Source organism: Pezoporus flaviventris, unplaced genomic scaffold (genome assembly GCF_033815535.1).
Source record: "Pezoporus flaviventris isolate CSIRO_AGI_PZ_B2104156 unplaced genomic scaffold, CSIRO_AGI_Pfla_v1 ptg000031l, whole genome shotgun sequence".
In the NCBI taxonomy this organism is placed as follows: domain Eukaryota; kingdom Metazoa; phylum Chordata; class Aves; order Psittaciformes; family Psittacidae; genus Pezoporus; species Pezoporus flaviventris.
In genome coordinates this window covers 39,849,612-39,871,012 of record NW_026892579.1, presented here as the reverse complement: position 1 = coordinate 39,871,012, position 21,401 = coordinate 39,849,612, and the positions used below count along the sequence as shown (strand labels likewise).

Genomic DNA, 21,401 nt, shown 5'->3' with positions numbered 1-21,401 from the left:
TTCCCTGCCAGTGGAGAATTCCCAACTGCATGCTTTCTAACCTAGGGTAAAACACCTAAGTGGTAAACTTCCATCGCTTTCTCTGGGAGACTTCATCTAGTATTTTCAGAATGCGATCCCACTTACATGCATTTATTATTTTGCTCTTCTAAAATCACCATTACCTGCGAGGCAAACTACGTATTTCCATTTCTTCTAAGTTTTCTTCATAAACCAACCTACTCAAGCCCTGATAAATTTTTTGCTACTGTCCTCTGAATTTCTTCCAGTTGGAGCAATATCTTTTTGGCAAAGAAGTAAAGATGAGATTGCCAGGTGGAGCTGAACCCATGCCACCAAGGGGGAATTATTACATCTTTGGTTTATATCTTTACAAGTGTAAACCAAACAGTACTAATTTTTTCTTCTTGCCATTAGGCCAATTTTTCCTCAAGCGTACCAGTGAAAATCAGAAACACAGCTCACATCACTGACATTCACATACATTCAAATATGTATATCTGTAGCTTTTTTAATGCACTTAGCTAAAATGAAACCTTCTAAGCAAAATATGCCTGTGAAAGTTCAGACCCCAAACATTTTTTTAAAATCTTGGTCTCAACTATTACCCTGGAAACAGAATTCTTCTGGGCATAAATTTCTTAAGTTTATCATATGATACAGAAAAGAGGCTCCCTTCAGTCTTGCTATTTGTTACCTTTTAAGCAAATCTCCTTTTTTCTTACATTTTAAAAAATGAAGCAAAGCAGGAGCATATGGTCAGAAAAATATTATCACTGTTCTTCCACTTCCCCCAGCTAAAAATCCAAGCATTATTAATAGAAAAACTTTTCACAGGAAATCTCCCAACTACTTTCCACAGAGAGAAAATATCAGATTCCAGTCCTCTCAATCCAGCATGTTCCATTAACTTTAAATTAAAATAAATTAAAAGAAAGGACAAGAGCATATAGAAGAACAACAAATACAGAAAACAGAATTTGTTAAATTGCCACTTCATCTTCACAGGTCAAATCCCTTTTCAAGTAGTGCTGACAAAGACGAAAGGCTACATAAATTTTCTTTTTCAGTGTAGCAATCTAAAAACTGGATTTAAGGAACCAATATTTAAAGTGCAAACATACTGCAATGAGACTTTCTGTGTCCTCGCATTTTTTTGTATTAAGACTCACATCTTTATCACTTGGCACTAAATTTATCAGGAAGACAGAGTAATTAATGCTATATGCAAGTGCCATACAACCCTAACCTACCTGGGAACTGTGGATGCTACCGTTCAGCCAGGAAACAGCAGAGTTTGCCATCAAGAAGCAATACTGTACTTGCCACAAAAAGCACCATTTTACCTCTGGAAATGCCTCTAGTATTTTCTGATAGCTCACTACCAAAAAAGACACACTCACTGAGCAATCTTCTTAAAACAAACAAAACAACAACAAAAAAAACCAAAACAAACAAAAAACCCCAAAAGAACAAAAAACAAATGAAAAGGAAAAAAAAGATAAAAAATACCCCAAACATTCCTAATCCAGAAGTTTAAGAAAAATTTTATATTTGAGCTATTAAAGAGAAAAGCAAAAGTGCACAGTATATCATAAACTTACCCAAACAATGTGTAAGAAAGGCTAAACTGAATAGTTACAAGGACCTGATATACAGTAAATGTCTATTTCTTCTTAAAGATGTTTTATAAACCATTTCAAATATGAAGAACCAAAGTTCTTCAAAGATTACTTTATGCACTATTTAAAAGTGCACACATAAAAGAAACATAGTAAAGCACATGCAAGGAAACCAAGACCTGAACTTTAACTAGAATAGTTTACAGTTGAATAACTGGATTCCAGGAAAAAAAAAATAAAAAAAAAATCAAAAGCTAATAAAAAAAACCCTTCAGCTATTAATGAAATATTTTAAAGCACTGATGCCTTGGTAAGTTCACAAAACAAAGTCTTCTGGGAAAGCATTAAAACTATTAGAGAAAATAAGAACCCAGCCTCCCCACTAAAGTAGAACAACTTTACAATGGCCTTTCTTTCCTTACTAAAGATAAGTTTAAGGAAGATCTTTCTGCAAAGGCATTAGAGCCACAGCTCTAAATGTCACGCAGGCCAAGAGCTGACAGAACACATCAACTTCTAGAAACAAAAGCAAAATACATGACAAGGCAAAACTTGACAGTAGCCCTAAAGCTTTGCCAGTGTTAATAGCTTTGGCATCTGCTCCAGTCTGAACATGTCCTCTCACTTGCTTACACATTCCCAACTCATTTCAGCTGAAATCCTCAGTGGAAGTTTAGCACCCTAGGGAACTAAAGGGATAGTTCTATCTAAAAAGAGTACCTTCCAGATTTTATTTTATTTTTTAACAGCAGAAGGCTGCATGGCCCTGGCTACATTTTTGATGAAACTACTTACAACCAAAATATGTGGGGTGCTACATGGAAACAGGAGAGGAGAGGGCTGTTTTTACTGCCAACATGCTTAATCAGAGTTGGATACTTTATCACACTGTACAAATGCATAGGGCTTATTTCATATATGGCTATGACCATAAAAAAAACACAGCATCCCAAATTATTTCCAATTACTGTACACTACTCTTGTAAGCTCTTAGAAAACTAGACCTCCATCAGTGAACTTTATGGACAGATTTTCAAAGTGACCAGTTAACAACACTTTACTGGTATTAACTTCTAATAGGCAAAGTTACATGAAGCTGTAATTTTGTTTATAATTCTTTTCTAATAATTAAACAGGAGAACAAATAGCTAAGATTTTTGGTAAGAACAGCAACATTTTAGAGCTTTTAAGAGCCTTCTTGAAATATAATACATTAAAAAGTTTTTCTAGGGAGGGGGTGCAGCTTTTAGTACATTGCTTTTTAAAACCGCCTAAACATCACATTTCCCAGATCCATTTGCCTAATGAAGTCACCATATTGTGATTAATATATGATAGAAAAGGGGGGGTTAGTCAACAGAAGGTATCAATTAGAAGACCCATTCTATTTTCCCTTCCAGATGAGCAATCTGCCTCTGTATGGGAGATTCAGGATAACTGACTGACTGACACTCGGTAAGGATGACTCCTACTCTGATATATAATATCAGGTAGTATTTGTACATCCAGAGCTAGTCTAATCAATACGACCAATATGAAATACATTTCACTGTTGATAAATACAGCTGGGGCTAGACTCTCCCTCATCGATATCATGACTGCATAAAAAGAGGACAGTATCAGGAATTGAATGGGACTGCCATAATTCCCATCAGCTGGAAACATTCCCCAAAGAACTGATTATGACCAGCTGGCTGCAAACTACAGACATTTGGTCTAGCATTTGATGCAACTCCAACCCATTGATTTCAGCATGCACAGACTTCTAAAGGCTTGTAGAAGTCTGGGTCATCTCCCCTTCCTAGCCCTGGTTTAAGAGTTCTGGGGGTTCAAACAAATCTGGGACTTAATCAGACATGGGAAAGCTCCAGCTAGTAGGATGTAATCAGAATCTGCTCTTTTTGTGCCCTTTGATTAATGCGAAATTGAGGCTGGAAATTCTCCATTCATAATTAAACTCCTATTCTTCTGTTTGGCTCACTGAAGAGTGCTTTTAAGTCTTACTAGCTTCAATTGCAGGACTGGTCCCCAGTGGATTCTATTGTCGTTATAGCATTATGTTCGATTTTGTTTTCCTGACTCTCTTCCCTGAGAAGCAAGAAACCCTCTCTTCCAGGGGCACTAGAATCTCGCTTTATAAAAACAAAGTGCGAAAAAATGAAGTAAAAGCAACATGAACACAGAGTACACCAAGTTGGGTTTTGCTGGTTTCACAATTTTAAAGCAAACTGATATGAGTGTTTTACAATATAGGTTATAATTACTTAATTGTGAGAAGCTCTTATACAAGAATTGTTGGAAGAGGGTTTTCTGTTGGGCTTTTTCTGCTTTTTGTGGTGCTGTGGTTTTTTGGTTTAGGGGTGGGGGTTTTCTTGAGTTTTGCAATGGGAAAGGCTAGCACATGAGACATTTTCCATTTTTTTAAGAAAAGCGGTTGTTAAAACACAAATTGTCTTAAACATGAAATGCTGTTATAATTCAGAAATACAACCTTTGTAATGGCCTTAAAATTTCAACATGTTTTTCTTAAGTAATTCTTACCAAATTTTTGAAGAGTGCAGTTAATTCCTTTGTAAACACAGAAAATTTTAAAAACGCTGTTCCCAAATCTGGGTCATCCCTGCAAACACAGTTGCCTCCAAATTTTTCCAGTGCTTGCGTATACTGTTCTTCATTTTCCACATGAGCTTCAAAAAGAGCAAAATATAAAAATATCAGTAAATAAAAGGTTACTGAAATTATAACTGAGCTAAAAAAAACCCACAAAAACTCCAAACTTTTCAGATCGCTTGCTAAAAATATTTAATTGATACAATGAACATTTATTATTTATGTTTCAACACAGATATACCAGAAGTATGACGTATCTCACTAATTCTGGTTTATGTGTATCTATCCACATGCTGTACAAAAGACAAAGCGTCAAGACAAGACAATCATCTGAAAGGTGACTCTAGAAAGACCCACAATATTCCTGCAGTATACTGGAGACCACATAACAATTCTCAACTCCTTGAATGAACTTTTAGAGTCTTCTATTAACGCTTCTATTAATTTTAATGGGAGGTGTTATGTTTAACTGTGTGCTGAACAACAGAACAGAGGAGATCAAGCGTGTTACCAGAGTCTGGGATGGCTCAGAAGGTAACAGATCCAATAAGACTCTCAGGCCATCTAACGAAATGCAACTACAAGCTACATTACAGATGAGGACAAAATCCATACCTATGTTAGCTGCCTGATTCAGAGGACCAGTGGGGATCTGAAGCAAATCCTAGCAGTCTGCATTTACCACAGGCCAGCTCAATTCTCAAAGCAGTTTTGGTTCACAACAACTAGATTCTTTTCTGAGACAATGAAACCAGAAGTGGTCCAGTGCTTAACAGATACAGCAGGTTCTGAATCACTGTTTGTGCTGCACCATCCAGCACACACCTAACAACTGGGTCCTTCAGACAGCTTTGAGCTGAACGTGTTGGGGGATTATTCAGCACAGATAATGAGATGAAATCTAGGCTTAAAGCAAGTTCCCCGGATTCAAATATAAAATAAATCTGATTCACTCCTAAGACACCAAATTACTTGCTTGTGTGAACAGGCCTAAAAGTCCTTGTCAATTTGATTTGTGGAATAAAAGTCTTTCTGAGCCCAAGCTTAGTAACCATGTCAAACTTGAGCAGGTGGACAAAGCACCCCATGCTGGCACCTGAGAACGTTAATGTTGCGTATTTCTTATTCTAGCTGTGGCCAACTTCTGATGCTTCAAAGGAAGCCAGGAGAAAACCCCACACCCTAGAAAACAAGTTATGCATTAAAAGGAACAAAAACCCTTCCTAGGTCTTTACACGAGACCAGCATAAACCCTGAAGATTATTTAGAGAGGATTAATCTGTTCAAATAAGCAATGATCCAGTTTCAAGCCCATTTATATTCACCAACACATTTAATATCCAAAGGGTTCTTGATGCAACGTACTTTCTCCAAATTTCTATGAATTAGTTATGCAATAAACCTGTTCAGTAAAGGTGGCATGCTTCAACTTAAAAACAAGCCTGTCTGTTCACATTCCTATTTGGCCAGCCCTTCAAGAACTTTATTTCTCAAGTAGCTACAAATTTTCTTTACTTTCCAATATATGAAACTAAAACCCTGTGAAGCAGTGGTACAATATTGTGTAATTAAAGACTGTCATAGAGCACATACAGAACTGAAGTTACAGACGTGGAATTAATTCTGCAAGTTTCTACCTTGAGTGCTTAAATTGCAGCCTGTAAAAAAAACTTTGCATACAGCCATTCAAGCCCTAGCACTGAACTGTACTTATTTCTCCTCTGCATCAACAGCAGGAGCTAAGCACTTACCAAACTTTTGCTACATGAGCTGTAGGATGAAGTAAGGATGTCCGCTAATACTACTGTGTGACATACCTGTACAAACTGGCACAGACAGCAAAAAAAGCAGGATGCGGCAAGTCCAAACTCTTCTAGTTCACACAGCTACCCAGTAAGGGAGATTATTTCCATATTGTTTTCTGCATTCTGACTGCTTCCTGCATGCATCTTAACATATTCGTACTCAGGAAAGTGGAGGTCAGGACACAACAAAAAGAGAAGCCTGTCACTGCATGAAAATAAGATGAAAAGGCTGCTACCATTAATTGTTGCAGTTAGATGTGCAAGCAGCAGATGAACCATGCTGACTTTGTACTACAGGAAACAAAAGCTTTCTACTCCACACAACGTCCCCAAGAGTCTTCAATTCCCTAGCATCTTAGGAACCATTATTCTGGATCTATGTTCAGATTAAGCAAAGCCAACAAACCAACAGATCAACAGCAGTTATGAGACATAGCCCAGAATGCTCCTATTGCAGCTATACCATTAGCTGAGCTGGTACTCTGTAAGTGCTTCTGAAGAACACAAAATTGTATTTTCTCATGGAACCCTCCAAAATACTCTCCCTTCCCTACTGTTTCTTCCCAATGGATTTAAAAAGTTTCTCTACAAACAAAAGGTTTGGAACCTACCAGAAAGACATCTGAGTCAGGTTTGTTTGAGGGTGTAGACACGTTTTTAGAAGTAAGAAACTAAATTATATATAAATTAGAGTTACTGTCTAACCCTCTATCACAGTTTCTAAGTTCACACATTAAAAAAGAAAGCCAAAACATGTGCATTTAATACTCAGGGAACCTATATTAAAACCTCAGTAAAAGTTCTCATGAGCGCAGGGCCAGTTTTTGTTCTGTTAAAAGAAACCCTAAGGGCTGCCAAGTGGTTGAGTTAGTGATATTTCTACTGGTGTAAAAGAAATGCCTCTAAACCTTTCAAGACTGGGCAGCATGAATTTAAAAACTATGCAAAAACTGCTCTGACAAGTACACTGATTATGAGGCATAGTCAAGCACTCAAAAATAAATGAGAAAAAAAAATCCTGAAACAACCATAAAAACAGAAGATAGGGTGCCAAATAAATATGTAACAGATGACACAGCTCCAGATGAATCTTAAACCAGAACCTCCACAATCCAAAGATAACAGCTTCATTATGTTAGGCAAGAAGGAACTTTTTTCAATTAGCTGATAAGAATTACACCGCAACAGCAATTCTTGTTACAACCTTCTATCTCAACACCAACATCCCCACAAGTTCTGTCAGATACTGGTGGCTCTCCAAGGTTGCCAGGCCTATCTGTTTCACATGTAATACAGGTTTTGTTAGCTCTAATTGCTATGAACTGCACAGTGAGAACAAAAGCCAACAAATGCTGTTTGTTATTCACAGAAAGCTGCTGATTCACAAAAAACAAACGCTTCAGTTATTTTTGCAAAGATAAACACACAAAACTCCATGAGATTGGCACACAGATCAAAATGCACACAGAACAGTCCTTTGTATTTTTATCAGCATTGAGAAATATCTGACTTTGTGCATCATGAAAATACTAAATTGCAGCTCATCAGTTCTCTCTTGTCATGAAGTTCTCAACATACATAACTGGAAGCCTTCAAGTAGGATGATGCTTCACAAAGCAGCAGAGCCAATGTAGTCTCTGATGCTGCCAAAGAGAGTAATTGCACCCCTCCCATGCCCTCAGCTCTTGATGATGCATATGCCTTACCATCCCAGGTGCTCATTTAATTCCAGTTAAGTTCATTTCATAGAATCACAAAATCAGAATAGTTAGGGCTGGAAAGGACCATAAGATCATCTAGTTCCAACCCCTCCGCCATGGGGGGGGACACCTCCCAATAATCCATGTCACCCAAGGCTCTGTCCAACCTGGCCTTGAACACTGCCAGGGATGGAACATTCACAACTTCCTTGGGCAACCCATTCCAGTGCCTCAACACCCTAACAGGAAAGAGCTTCTTCCTTATATCCAATCTGAACATCCCCTGTTTAAGTTTTAACCCATTACCCCTTGTCCTATTGCTACAGTCCCTAATGAAGAGTCCCTCTCCACACCCCTATAGGCCCCTTTCGATACTGGAAGGCTGCTATGAGGTCTCCATGCAGCCTTCTCTTCTCCAGGCAGAACAGCCCCAACTTCCTCAGCCTGTCTTCATCTGGGAGGTGCTCCAGTCCCCTGATCATCCTCGTGGCCCTCCTCTGGACTTGTTCCAACAGTTCCATGTCCTTTTTATGTTGAGGACACCAGAACTGCACACAATACTCCAGGTGAGGTCTCACAAGAGCAGAGTAGAGGGGCAGGATCACCTCCTTCGACCTGCTGGTCATGCTCCTTTTGATGCAGCCCAGGATACGGTTGGCTTTCTGGGCTGCGAGCACACACTGAAGCCGGCTCATGTTCATTTTCTCATCAACCAACACCCCCAAGTCCTTCTCTGCAGGGCTGCTCTGAATCTCTTCTCTGCCCAACCTGTAGCTGTGCCTGGGATTACTCCGACCCAGGTGTAGGACCTTGCACTTGGCATGGTTAAACCTCATGAGGTTGGCATCAGCCCACCTCACAAGTGTGTCAAGGTCCCTCTGGATGGCATTCCTTCCCTCCAGGGTATCAACCGAACCACACAGCTTGGTGTCATCGGCAAACTTGCTGAGGGCGCACTCAATCCCACTGTCCATGTCACCGACAAAGATGTTGAACAAGACCGGTCCCAACACCAATCCCTGAGGGACGCCACTCGTTACTGGTCTTCAGCCGGACATTGAGCCATTGACCACAACTCTTTGTGTGTGGCCATCCAGACAGTTCTTTATCCACCGAGTGGTCCATCCATCAAATTGATGTCTCTCCAATGTAGAGACAGAGATGTTGTGTGGGACAGCGTCGAACGCTTTACACAAGTCCAGGTAGATGACATCAACTGCTCTACCCCCGTCCATCAGTTCTGTAGCCCCATCATAGAAGGCCACCAAATTGGTCAGGCAGGATTTCCCCTTAGTGAAGCCATGGTGGCTGTCACCAACCACCCTGTTGTTTTTCATGTGCCTTGGCATGCCATCCAGGAGAATCTGCTCCAAGATTTTGCCAAGCACAGAGGTGAGACTGACTGGTTTGTAGTTCCCTGCGTCATTCATTTTCCCCTTCTTGAAAATGGGGGTTATATTTCCCTTTTTCCAGTCATCGGGAACTTCACCTGACTGCCACGATTTTTCAAATATGATGGACAGTGGCTTAGCAACTTCAGTTGCCAGCTCCTTCAGGACCTGCGGATGGATTTCATCAGGACCCATGGACTTGTGTACGTTCAGGTTCTTAGGATGTTCTCGAACCAGATCCTCTCCTACAGCGGGCCTAGGGTACTAGCATGTACACTGCACATGCAGCTTTACATGAGCAACAAAGCTCATCTAGGGGTCTGCCAAGCACCGGGGGTGGCAGAAGGAGAAGGTAGTCCAGACCTAGTAGAAAGAGGATAGAGCACAACTTCCCCACCTGGTAGCAGTATGACAGCTAGATAGGTTCAGTCACCTCACAAAATTTCATTCTTACTGAGCTCATGATCAAGCAGCTATTTAAAATACACAATGTTCAAGACTGCTATTTAAAATGTACTGTTTTCTCTTCTCAGAGTTACTCATATAACTCTGATTCACTAAGATGACTGTTTAAATTCTCCAATTTCACCAATATAAACTACCAGGAATTATTATATACTTACCCAGACCAGATATGTTTATGGCTTTGACAGATTTCTTCATCTTATAGAGAACAGTTCGGTCAACATCCAAAGCCTAAAGAAAAATAGAAAAATTAAATGCAAAATACTGGATTGCCTTCTGGTAAATCTGTGCCCTGGAAGCCTCCTGTAATTGTAACTATTAGTTAACATTAGACACACCCAGCACCATCTAAAATGAAACTCTTTACACAGTATCTTCTCTCAATGTTAAATTATTAAAGAAGCTTGAAACAGTTTCAAGCCATCATATATTCTGACACTGATGAAGGTACAAGCAATATTACTGCCCCAGACAGAATATTAAAAATGGAACTTAATTTCAGTTTTCCTGGATAATACAATTAATTAATTTCACTCCCAACCACATGAATTTTCTCAGTTATGCTGAACAAAATAAACTGCCTAACTCTCAAATATCTTTCACACATTTTAAAACCAAGACAAACTTTTCATCAACACAATATAAAATTCAAGTTTAAATCTTACCCAGAATACCGAAGCACTTACAACCAATTTGTTTCAAAGAAAGAAGTGGAAGCAGGCAGCCATTCTGCTTACTGAAGTGACATACAGGCAAACCCAAAAATGTACCACTGTTCAGAACAAAGATGCAGAACTATGATTATACAAGCTATTTAAAACTGCAAGAAAATTTAAGTATGAGTTCCAGAGATGGTGATGTGGTCATGTTTTTAGACCCCATGGAAGAACGATACCAAACACTACAAATTATATTACTCCAAGAGCTGTTTAGTATGATACATGCTTAAAAAAAACAAGCAAAAAGCACCAAACTCATTCCAGTTTTCATTCAAAAGATTTTAGCGAATTGCAGCTGTTACACATCTGACTTACTATTGTTTTATTGCTAATAATTTGTACAACAGAAATGTACGTGGAAAAAGTCAGTCCCTAGGACCCTATCCAATCATTTTAACATACTGAATGCAAAAAGAAATATTATCCCTCATATTTATGGGAGTGTTCTTAAACTGAATGCATTCAGACCACAAATAGCTGAGCAAAATCTTCACAGCATTCCATGGAAACCAACAGATTTAGAAGGTGCCTTAACATTATAGTGCCATAGTACTGCTATATCCTTCAGAAGTTTTACCTTCAGCATCTTTGTACTTCACATCTGAAACATGTTAGCAGGAGAACCAGAGGCCTTTTCACCTGAAATTCTGACGTACACAGGAAGTGGAAAAAAAACTAAGAAAGCCTATAGAAGTCACACACAGCTCTGTTCACCCTCTGCAGCAATTTGAATTGCATCCACTACACCAAACCTGTACACAGTGGGATCTCAAAGGTTAGATTACTCACCTGTCTGGATGGGAGTACACAAAGTAAACTCCCTCACTGTATTTGGCGAGTTCTAAAAATAACCTCAGAAAAACACCATCTGATCAGCTGACTACAGAGGAACGATAATTTCATCAAGGACTCCATCAAAGGGCAATTAACCTCTTGGACACAAAGTGAAAGGAGTGTCTTAAACTACTAGCATTACAAACAACAGTCCAAAGAGACGGCTGACAGAGTCTTAAAAGTTACAGGCTCAGCTCTCAGCTAAGACTCAGGTTTGTGTGTACAGCTCATAAACTACTTGAATCTCTGCACCTTAGTTTAGGGAAGAGGAAGAAAAAAAAAAAAAAAAAGGACAGTACTTCTTGAAAACTTCCAACACTTGAAAAAGAGAAGTGTTGGAAGAAAAAAATGAAAAAATGCACTGGGTAAATTATAAACTTATATTACTAGGGTCAGGGGTCCAGATCCACCTATGGATTCACAAAATCTTTTGACCCATGACTGCCTCAGTCAAAAAGCAGACTCTCAGTAAGGGAAAACTTCAAGTCTTCTTCCTCAACTGAAGTCATCATTTGGTTTACAACTTCTCTCAACCAGTTCATGCTTTCACTGTGATCAGGCAGTAGCAGAACAAAGGCGTAAGACACAACATAGCCAAGGTCCAACAGAAATGACAGACAGCTAATGCCCCAGCACAACAATTTGAACATCTAGCTATCTCAGCCAGCTGTCCACATCAAAATTCCAAACAAGGACGATAGAAAAAAGCCCCACACAAACAGTACTGAGGGCTACAGTAGAAGCAAAACCTAAAATCCTAATGTGATGAACACATACAGACTGCCAGGTCAGGCTTCCTTGGGTATTTCCCTTCTTCCCCTGCCTGCCTTTTCAGCTGTGCCAGTGCAAGTGCTTAAGGAGATTTTGTAAACTACAGGAGAGACATGATCTTTGTTTAAAACGATGTAAGGAAAAAAAAAACCCCGACTTACTATTTTTCAGTTGCTCTCAGGCAGTCAACCCCTTCACACAACAGAGCCCAATGGAAAAGACAATCAGAAAAACAGGAATGAGTAGGACGACCAACATACACAGGTTCTCCTGTGGAAGAATCCTCTGGGAAAATTTCTGAACAAGAATTCAGTAGCTGCCTGCGTGCAGTGAGCACTTCTACTATGCTGCTATTTCTACCATCTATATATTTTTTTTTTAAACCCTTAACATTACATTAGTCCAAACATTTCTTCACATTCATATTCTGAATGAATATCCATTCACAACAGAATGGGCTTTGTAAGTTCAGTATGTCTGGAAACCACTACCACATTTTTATAGTGATAGCAAACACTGGGTCTGCAGTACAATACTGAAACATCCAGGGAAACAATATGACTAAAGCAAGCTAAATACCACCTTGACTAACACTGACCTAGCACTGACTTTGCTAGCAGAGGACTTTGCTCAGCTTCTGTTGAGGTAGATGATCCACTCCAAAGCCATGAAAATCAGAGACAAGTTATCCCAGGAACAAAATATCCCACCTTCATACAAAAGCAACATTGACTCAACTTACTTCTTTCCTCTTCCAGTCATGAAAGAAAAAAAACAAAACCATAAAAAAGTGAAGTAATTTGTGACAGTCAGTACTCCATGCACTTGTATTTGCATATAAAACCTAAAAGAATATTGTCATTACCAAAATGAACAAACTGTCACAAAAATACCCTACGTTTAATTCTTTTAAAATAAGAGCAGTTTATTGTTAATTGAATTCATTGATGCAACTAGTGAGAACAGGAAGAAATTTAACAGTGAAGACTGCAAAGCTGTGTATTCAAGGGAAAAATCTATATACGAACTCACAGCTCAGGCAGAAAAACAAGTCAGGAGAATAAAGGGGTTTAGCTTATCAGATGCTTGGAGAACCACCACGGGGTGCCAAAGTGAGGTAGCCATGAAAAACAGAACCATGAAGACACAGGATATCTCCTTCCACCAAAGCCGAAAGAACAAATTAAAAACAAAACAACAACAAAAACAACAACAAAAAAGTCACTAAATACTACCGACTCTTTGGAACACCCAAAAGGTCTAGGTCCAAAATGCTGATCTTGACAGTTTACCTGTGGCTCTGAAGCACTGGATTTTTGACTCTGATAAACGCTTAAAGAAAAATTATACACATAAAATGGGAGGCAAAGTAGATGTTGATTTCACCCACCAGTATGTGAAGTATGAAATAAAAAGTCTTTCTTGAACTGCAACGGTTTGTAATTATATCACTGGCAGCAAGGTGCAGATAACCAAAATTCGCTAGCTCAAGCAGATAGCTAGAAGGAATTGGAATCACAGAATCTGTGGTTTGGATTGGAAGGGTCCTTTAAATATCACCTAGTCCAACCCCCCTGCAATGAGCAGGGACATCTTCAACTAGATCAGGTTGCTCAGAGCCCCATCCAGCCTCAACTTGAATGTTTCCAAGGATGAGGATTCTACCACCTCTTTTGGCAACCTGTGCCAGTGTTTGCCCACTAAGCAAATATAAATAAAGACACGAAGTGCTAGAATAAATAAACAATAATAATAATAATAATAAAATACTGAAAAGCATAAAATGTAGAAAGAACAGGCTGCCATGAAACGATCCCTAGTCACTCACAGGTGTTTGGGCTATTACAGAGGCAACTAATGATCAGTACGATTTTGTCTGGGTAACTGCCTGCAACTTGTGATGTTCAGTTAACCTGTCAGACAGGCTGTAAGTAGCCTCCTCTCTCCAGAATGGAGAGGGTCCCATCTAAAGTCCTTACTGGTGGTAATAAAGCAGAAAAAGATACAAACGCCAAGAAATACTAAACTAGAAAATAATGTTAGCATAAGAACAGCTGAGTTAAATCTGTACCTGAGCAAACTGCGACTAGGAATAGGGAAAAACAAATAAAATCCTGGAAAGCTTTCCAAACAGGAGATGAAATGGACCAGAATAACTTTATGAAAGGTTAATATGTTTATTCCTATTGTGGTAAGAAACTAGACTTGGTCCTGTGGAAGGTTTCTTCTAGTCCTCCATTCCTTTGCAAAATCTTTTGAGAATGCTGCATTTAAGAGTGGCTCTGTATGCCTAATGGACAAAACACTGAAAAACTCTGCATCTTTAGTTCTGTATTTTAATCTTGCTTATAGGCCAAAAAATGTGGAAGGAGACTTCACCTATGTTTAATCGAAAGACATTGGTTCTTATTCACAACTAGTGTTTTAAATGGGTAATTTCGGCATAAAATTTTGACTTTAGTATTGTTCTTCATATTTTCCCATCCTTTTCTTTGTCCAAATCTTAACACTTAGAAATCAATTTAAATAAAGCAGTAGTTTTATTGTACTTTCAATTTCTAATGTATGTTTCATAAATATATACACACACTACCCAGATGTGCACACACGTCAAAATGCTACCTTCCCCTAACTTAACTGCTTTGTGCACATTCAGTACTGCCAGAAGCAGTGAAATTTAAAATGGCTTCCGACACTGCATACTTCAGCATTTCTTTTTACCCACTTAGAACGTCCAGTAAACTTCTGAACCAGAAGAAAAATGACCATGTAAATCATATGGTGGGATCACTTTGGCCTCTCATGTAATACTTCTAGTTTTGACTCAAAAAACTCCCTTGCTAGACTGTTTATTTTGGCATCTGTTTATTTCAGTACAATGTAGTCAAAGAGGCCATAATCATTTTCGTAGTCCCACTCAGTTTCAACTGATGAGCACTCAGACTTCCCTCTTTTAAAAAAAAAACAGTAAATATAGCCTTGATTGGGGGGGGGGGGGGAGGCAGGGGAGAGAGGGGACAGGGACACAACCCACAACAAATTATATACAGTACATAAGAAAAGAAGCTACGTTATTGTAGAAGTGGTGCTATGCAGTATGAACTGAAACAAACTCAGAAGTGACCTTCCTTAGTGTACCCTTGTCAGTGCAAAGGTTTTTTGAACACAGGATCTATGTCTTCTGTTCACTTACTTTTACATGACTTCTAATGTTAATCTTGTGAAAGCATTTTTAAGCTAAATTACTTTTAATATCAGAATCTATGTGGCGTTGCTGCAGCATATCTAGAGATCACAGGGATCACTTGTTTGACATGTCCAGAACTAATATGCTGTGATCGGCCTGGTATTGATCTTGTTCTCCTGACATGAATTTCAAGGCATCTAAATAAATGGTGACATTGAATTTAAATATGAGAACATTAGGCAATTTAATCAAACCTGTTGCTCGTATCAGTACACTTCTTCAAAATCCATAACTAATCTCTCTTAAAATGTCACAGAAACTTAAATTAGTTTGAAAACTGTTTTACAACATAAAGCTACGTATACACTTTTTTAATAGTGAAAGCTATTAAAGACATGTTTATTTTCTATGCTTGAAAAATCTAACTTTTCATTTTTCTTACTGTATCTTCCATTAGTTTATCTATCTGCAGTTACTACACATGATCATATACACCACAAAAACCCCAATCCTAAAATTACATTCAATATGCAAGTTTTTTTACAATTCTAACTCACGTTGGGTTTTTTCAGAGCAAGTTAACGCTACCATTTTGGCATCTATCACAAATGCTTTGGACACACTGCTAATGTGTTCTTCTCAAGGTATTCAGTAACACAAGTGTTAGGTATTTGGGGTGCCACAGGTTGAAAATGTCAAGATTACAATAATGAAGTAAGTGCATTTCTGAGGTCCATACAGAGTGCAGAAGCATCAATATTCAAATCATAACACAAACTATTTTAAAGTCCTATATGCCTGAAGAGAATTTAGCAACAAACATGTCTGTGATAAGTGTATTAGAGAGTGGAACAAGCATATAAAAAAAAAAAAAAAAACACGAAGAAAAAACACTTTTAAAATGACCAATAGAGAGAGGACTAAAGTAGCAACTGATCAGCAGCAAAACTTTTTTTCCTTATGTAGAAACAAGGTCTAGTTTCCAGTTTCACCTTCACAAGCTTTCGACTCCGAACAATAAAATGTGCCAACTAATTAGAACCAAACCCACCTTACCAGGAAGAAATGAGACTACTGAAACTTCCTACTTGGTATGCCACAATCTGCCCAGACATTTTAAAATTATAATGCAGCTATTCACGTCCATTGCACATTGCCTAGGAAGATTTAAGCCCACTGGGAAATACAATGTTCAAACATTTGATTGGTGCTTCCCCTTCTCCCACCTCCCAAAAAAAGGAAAAAAAATCCCCATTAAAAGAATAACCTCAAAACTAGCATCAATCCAAAAAACTATATTGTCTAACTAGATCTGTGCAATATACAGGCTTCTTTCTTACGGAAGGGTTATTGCCTCGTATGAGTAAATATATTTAATACATTCCAGGCTGGCACAAAAAAAAAAAAAAAGCATGTATTATTTGATCTTTTCAGTGGAAAACAAAATGGGAGGAAAACAAACCATTCTATTTTCATCATATTTAATTGGGGGGCTAAAAATGCAGGAAGGCAGAAACAAGATGTCCTGGGTTTAGCAGTAGCAGTCAATTTTTCTCCTCCTTGGTAGCTTGTGCAGCATTTAAACTACTGCTTCCAGCCAGACAGCTCATTCACTCACTCCCAGTGAGTGGTGCCAGGCTGGAAGCAGTCGAGGCCCGCGTCCCAACCACTGGGGGCTCTCCCCTTCTCCGCTCTCGGACAGATGGGGAGGAGAATCAAAAGAATGCAACTCCCAAGGGCTGAGACAAGAACAGTCCAGCAACCAATGTACAACAGAAATCACCACTGCTACCACCAACGACAACAATGATAAGAGAAAATAACAAGGGAAGGGAATACAATACCACCCACTGAAAAACGAGTCCGACCCAGAAGACCCCGTGTCCTTCTGGGTAACTACCAGTTACCCCCCACCCTCAGGCATGACGCGCTGTGGTATAGGAATACCTCTTTGGCTAGGTTGGGTCAGGTGTCCTGTCTCTGCTTCCCCCCAGCTTTTCCTCCTCCCTGGCAGAGCATGAGCCTCACAAAGTCCTTCGTCAGGGTAAACATTACTTAGTAACAAGTGAAAACATCAGTGTTATCAGCACTGTTCCCAGGCTGAAAGTCAAAACACAACACTGCACCAGCTACCAAGAAGGAGAAAAACTGACTGTAACTGCTAAACCCAGGACACAAGAGTAACTGAATATCCCAAAGATGATTTTGGCGCCTTTTACAGAAGCAAAGGGTATGGGGAAAAACAACATAGTAGCAGCACAAACAGAGTGTCCCAGGCTCTAGTCATTAGATGTTCATTAAATATCTTTTGTGCCAAACTCACAGTAGAAGTCTGGGTCTTTATCTTATGCAAGTGTCCTTACACCAATGCCCCATTTTTTCATGATTCAGAAAGCAATTCTCTGTAGTGGAACACAAAAATGGCCATACTGGGTCAGATCAACACCCCTTTGAACCTGATATCCTCTACCGGTATGGGCCAAGAGCAGATGTTCAGGGCAGCAAGCAAAACACATACACATCCTTACTCAGGGTAGTCTCCCCATTCCCAACAATCAGTTTAAAAAGAAAAAACTAAGAGGCTCTCAACCAGAAACACCACATAACCCAACAGGGTATTATCAAAAGAAACAGGAAGCCCAAGGTTTTTAACTCCAGACAAGGAAAGATAAGAACTATGACTTCTCACAGCTCAGCACTAGTGCCTTCATGACTGCAGTACAGCCTACTGTGGGAAGTTGTGAGGGAGGAAGGGAAAGGAGCCCGCTCTATTTTTTATTTAAAACAGTCGAAAGTCTCTCCTAATACATTCCTTCTTACCCACAGCAGCTCCATTTTAGAAAGACTAAAATTAGCTATTTCATATTCTTGATCATTTGGATGGATTTTTTGCTGAAAGCATTTATAAAACTGGATCTGAATTTGTAAAATATCTCAAGGTATGCAATATTTTTTCTCTCTTTAAGAAACAAAGAGTCCACTGGAACAATAACAACAACTAAATGCTTGCAAGTACAGCCAAAGCAGTAACAATATTTTGGAAAATAAATTATCAAGTCATTTGAAAAATAATCCTGGAGACAGGAACCTGTATGTTCTTCCCCATACTGCACATCTAATCAACAAAGATTCAAATAAAATATTAATATACTGACTTCAGATCCAATATAAACAATTTTCTTAACCATTATATCTTTAAAATAAAATTTAATCTCACTCTCCGTTTCAGCAATCTGCATTAAAATATTGGGCCACTCAATAGCCATAAATACTTCTGTACTTCACCCATTCCAGTATTTCAGAGTAAGTAATAAAGCCAGAGGCTGCTGTAGATGCTGAATGCAAATAGCAATGTCCTTCCCAAAACCAAAAGGACTCAAGAAGAAATTTGGTCAGTTAGTAAGGAAAAGAGAAGTGATCAAATAATGACTGTAGAGACAGCAGAGCAAGAATCTGCTCTTGTGCCTTACTGGGCTGGTCTTGTTTAAGAAGTAACAAGAGCATGTTTTGACTACTCATATTCAGCAAGCATAATCATTTAGCTTTTCTAGTGTATCTTTACCGGCAATCTGATATTTGCTGTAATTAATCCTCTCTGACTCAAAAGATCAGAGATATCCACAGACATTCTATCTCTGTTATCCCTCTGTTAGAAATGAACTGCCTACACTGCTGGCCTCAATCCACTTTTCTGCTACAGAAGGTGGTAAAAAGCTTCCAAAATTATGTTACCCCCCTCCAAAATTCTCTTTCCATTCTCTTATTGTTATGTCATTTCCTCCCACCATGTATTAGGTTTCTTTTTTAAATTCTCTCCAGTTTCCTTCCACTGATCACCTTGCACACTGAGGGAAGGACTTACACAAAGAGTGGAGAAAAAGCCCTCATAGGCATAGTCTTGGGCAAGGCATTCTAGTCTCTAACGCGTTCTAGCAGAAGAATTATAAAAGCTTTAATCTGGGTAATTACTTTATTTGTAGTGCGCATGTGAAGCAATGCTCCAGAACATTATATTCTACAGTAGCTATGACAGTCGATTTGTATAAATAAACTCTTGGGTGTGAGACCTGTCTACTTAAGAGACAGTGAAGGTACACAGACAGACATGCAATAAAAAAAGACAGGGTTTATGGCAGAATTGTCTCTGCAAATTCCCCTTCCACAAAAGCATTATTTCTCCAGCATCTGGGTTTGTGGTTCTTGCAGGCCCAATGCCAAGGCAATCTGTCTGAACAAGCACTGGTCTATTTGGCAGAAAAATGTAGTAAACATTTTGGCTAGAAGCTATTGTGCATACAACTAAGGGTATGCACAGTGGAAAGAGGTATTACAATTGCTTTGGGAAATTTGGGAAATTAATACTTTTAAGTAAAAGGTAATTCTGCGGCAAAGGTAAAACATGGGAAACTCTGACACTGCTCTATGTTCTATATAAAACTACACTTGAGCATGATGACTTTGTACAATGGCTTTATTTCTTTACAAAGATGTGAGGCCTCAAAATCAGAGTTCTCTAACAAACCACTTCCATCATTGAAGAGAGATCTCAAATGAGAGGTTCAGAGCCTACAAAATATTACATCATTAATACAAGTCACTACATGATACCGTTGCATGCTGAACAAAAAGGGTGCTGCATCTGTGTATTAATCACTCCATTTCCATATGTTCCCTCACTACAAGAAGTTGGAAATGCAACACATACTTAACCAGGGATCAGACACCAAGCATTTTTGCATAATAAAACCTCTTGCCTAAGAGAAAAGAACAGAGGCCGCTTATGCCAACTATTTCTCCAGAACACATCCACCTCCCGCATTAAACCATTTTTATACTGATAAATCTATTTTCCTTTTTATTTCATCACCAACATTGCAGCTATCTGCTTTCAAAGGCAATATGACTATACTTTAAATACAGAGGTCATAAGCAATGTAATAAACTTGATGCACTTTCTACGATGGCTCATTTTTTAAACAAAGATTGTGTAAATCAAACTCCCTTATTATTTAATTGTTGCTTAATTTTCCAGCTGTACTAGCCAATTCCCGATACCCACATCCATGTATTAGTATTACATGGTTCAACATCCTAAGATACATCATTACGTAAAACAAAGTAACATAGATAACAAGATAAAGTTCTAGTGACAACTGTCTTGAAAAGCCAACTAATCTTTAATATCCCTCAATCCATGTAAAAATTCTCTGCTTCTGGAGAGTTCCTTTTACAATTTAATACATACTATAGTTAACCTTTCAGTTTCATTTACCAGTTCTCATATGAAAGCCCTGTGTCAAATGATAGAAGTTCTTAAAACAAGTAAATTAACAACCAAAGCAACAATTAAATAATAAGGGTGTTTTATTTATACACCCTTTTCTCTTGAAACACTAAAATTGTTTCCATTTTACAGTCGCTTCCAGACTTCAGCCTGCAATTTTCACTCCAACCTCTCCATAATTCAGCACACCAACTTCAAAAACCTCTGCAGGGTCTCTCAGTATTAATACAGTTTTCCCCCCATTAAAAACAACTGCCTGATATCATAATTAACAGCAGCTAATGCAAATGTAAGATTGATTGCCGTAAGTTGGCTAAACTTTTGATAACATCAATATCTGCCCCTTTTGATTAAATTGAAAAATAAATTGCACCAATTTCATTTTTTTTTGGATGCTTTGTCATACTGCAGATGTGGGTAAAGAGCTCATTTTTATTATATAAATGAATAAACATAATATTTTGTGAATTTCCATCTGAGAATTTGTTTTTCACTGAAAGAAAGCATCCAAACCGTATCATCTATTGTCATTCATTTTAGGTGCCAACTAGAGACATCTCAAGACAATATTACAGTCTTAAAAACAACAATCTTAAATTCTGCTGGAATTTCAACAGCTATCTCTACAACAAAAATTAACAGGCACTCCTGTCACTAAGAACATCTTCCAAAATAATACAGTTACAGTTATTAGTGCACCAAATAGCAGACGTAAGATACCATTTACATCATATTTGACATAAAACTAAAGCCTTTGCCAAAATAATCAGGAAGTTCATGTACACAGAAGGTATCTATAAAATGGAGTACACAGTACTTTCCTATACTACTGATCATTAGGAAGGTAAACTCACACACAGCTGCTACCTATGCCGAAACACTGAGCAACTTCTACATTTTAAATTCAAGCATCTTAGAACAGAGAAGCACACCCAGGTCTATCAGCATTTCTTAAAAGTCCTTAAAAAAAGTGGAAACAGGTACTGAATCAACTGACTGAAAATGAAGAGAAA

At 38.5% G+C, this 21,401-nt stretch overlaps 1 protein-coding gene across 5 annotated transcripts in view; it reads right to left on the bottom strand.

Annotated features, from left to right (window-relative positions):
- ASAP2 (ArfGAP with SH3 domain, ankyrin repeat and PH domain 2) overlaps positions 1–21,401 on the bottom strand; it is a 91,350-nt gene that overhangs the window by 58,868 nt on the left and 11,081 nt on the right. For all 5 annotated transcript variants that reach the window (XR_009744622.1, XM_061460778.1, XM_061460776.1 and 2 more), the window contains exons 2-3: positions 9,752–9,824; positions 4,164–4,309 (exon numbers count right to left, since the gene is read on the bottom strand). Coding sequence is in view for 4 of the 5 variants with exons in the window: in XM_061460778.1 (XP_061316762.1) it covers positions 4,164–4,309; positions 9,752–9,824 (219 nt within the window). In the remaining variant the exon portion in view is untranslated. The remainder of the gene's footprint in view (positions 1–4,163; positions 4,310–9,751; positions 9,825–21,401) is intronic.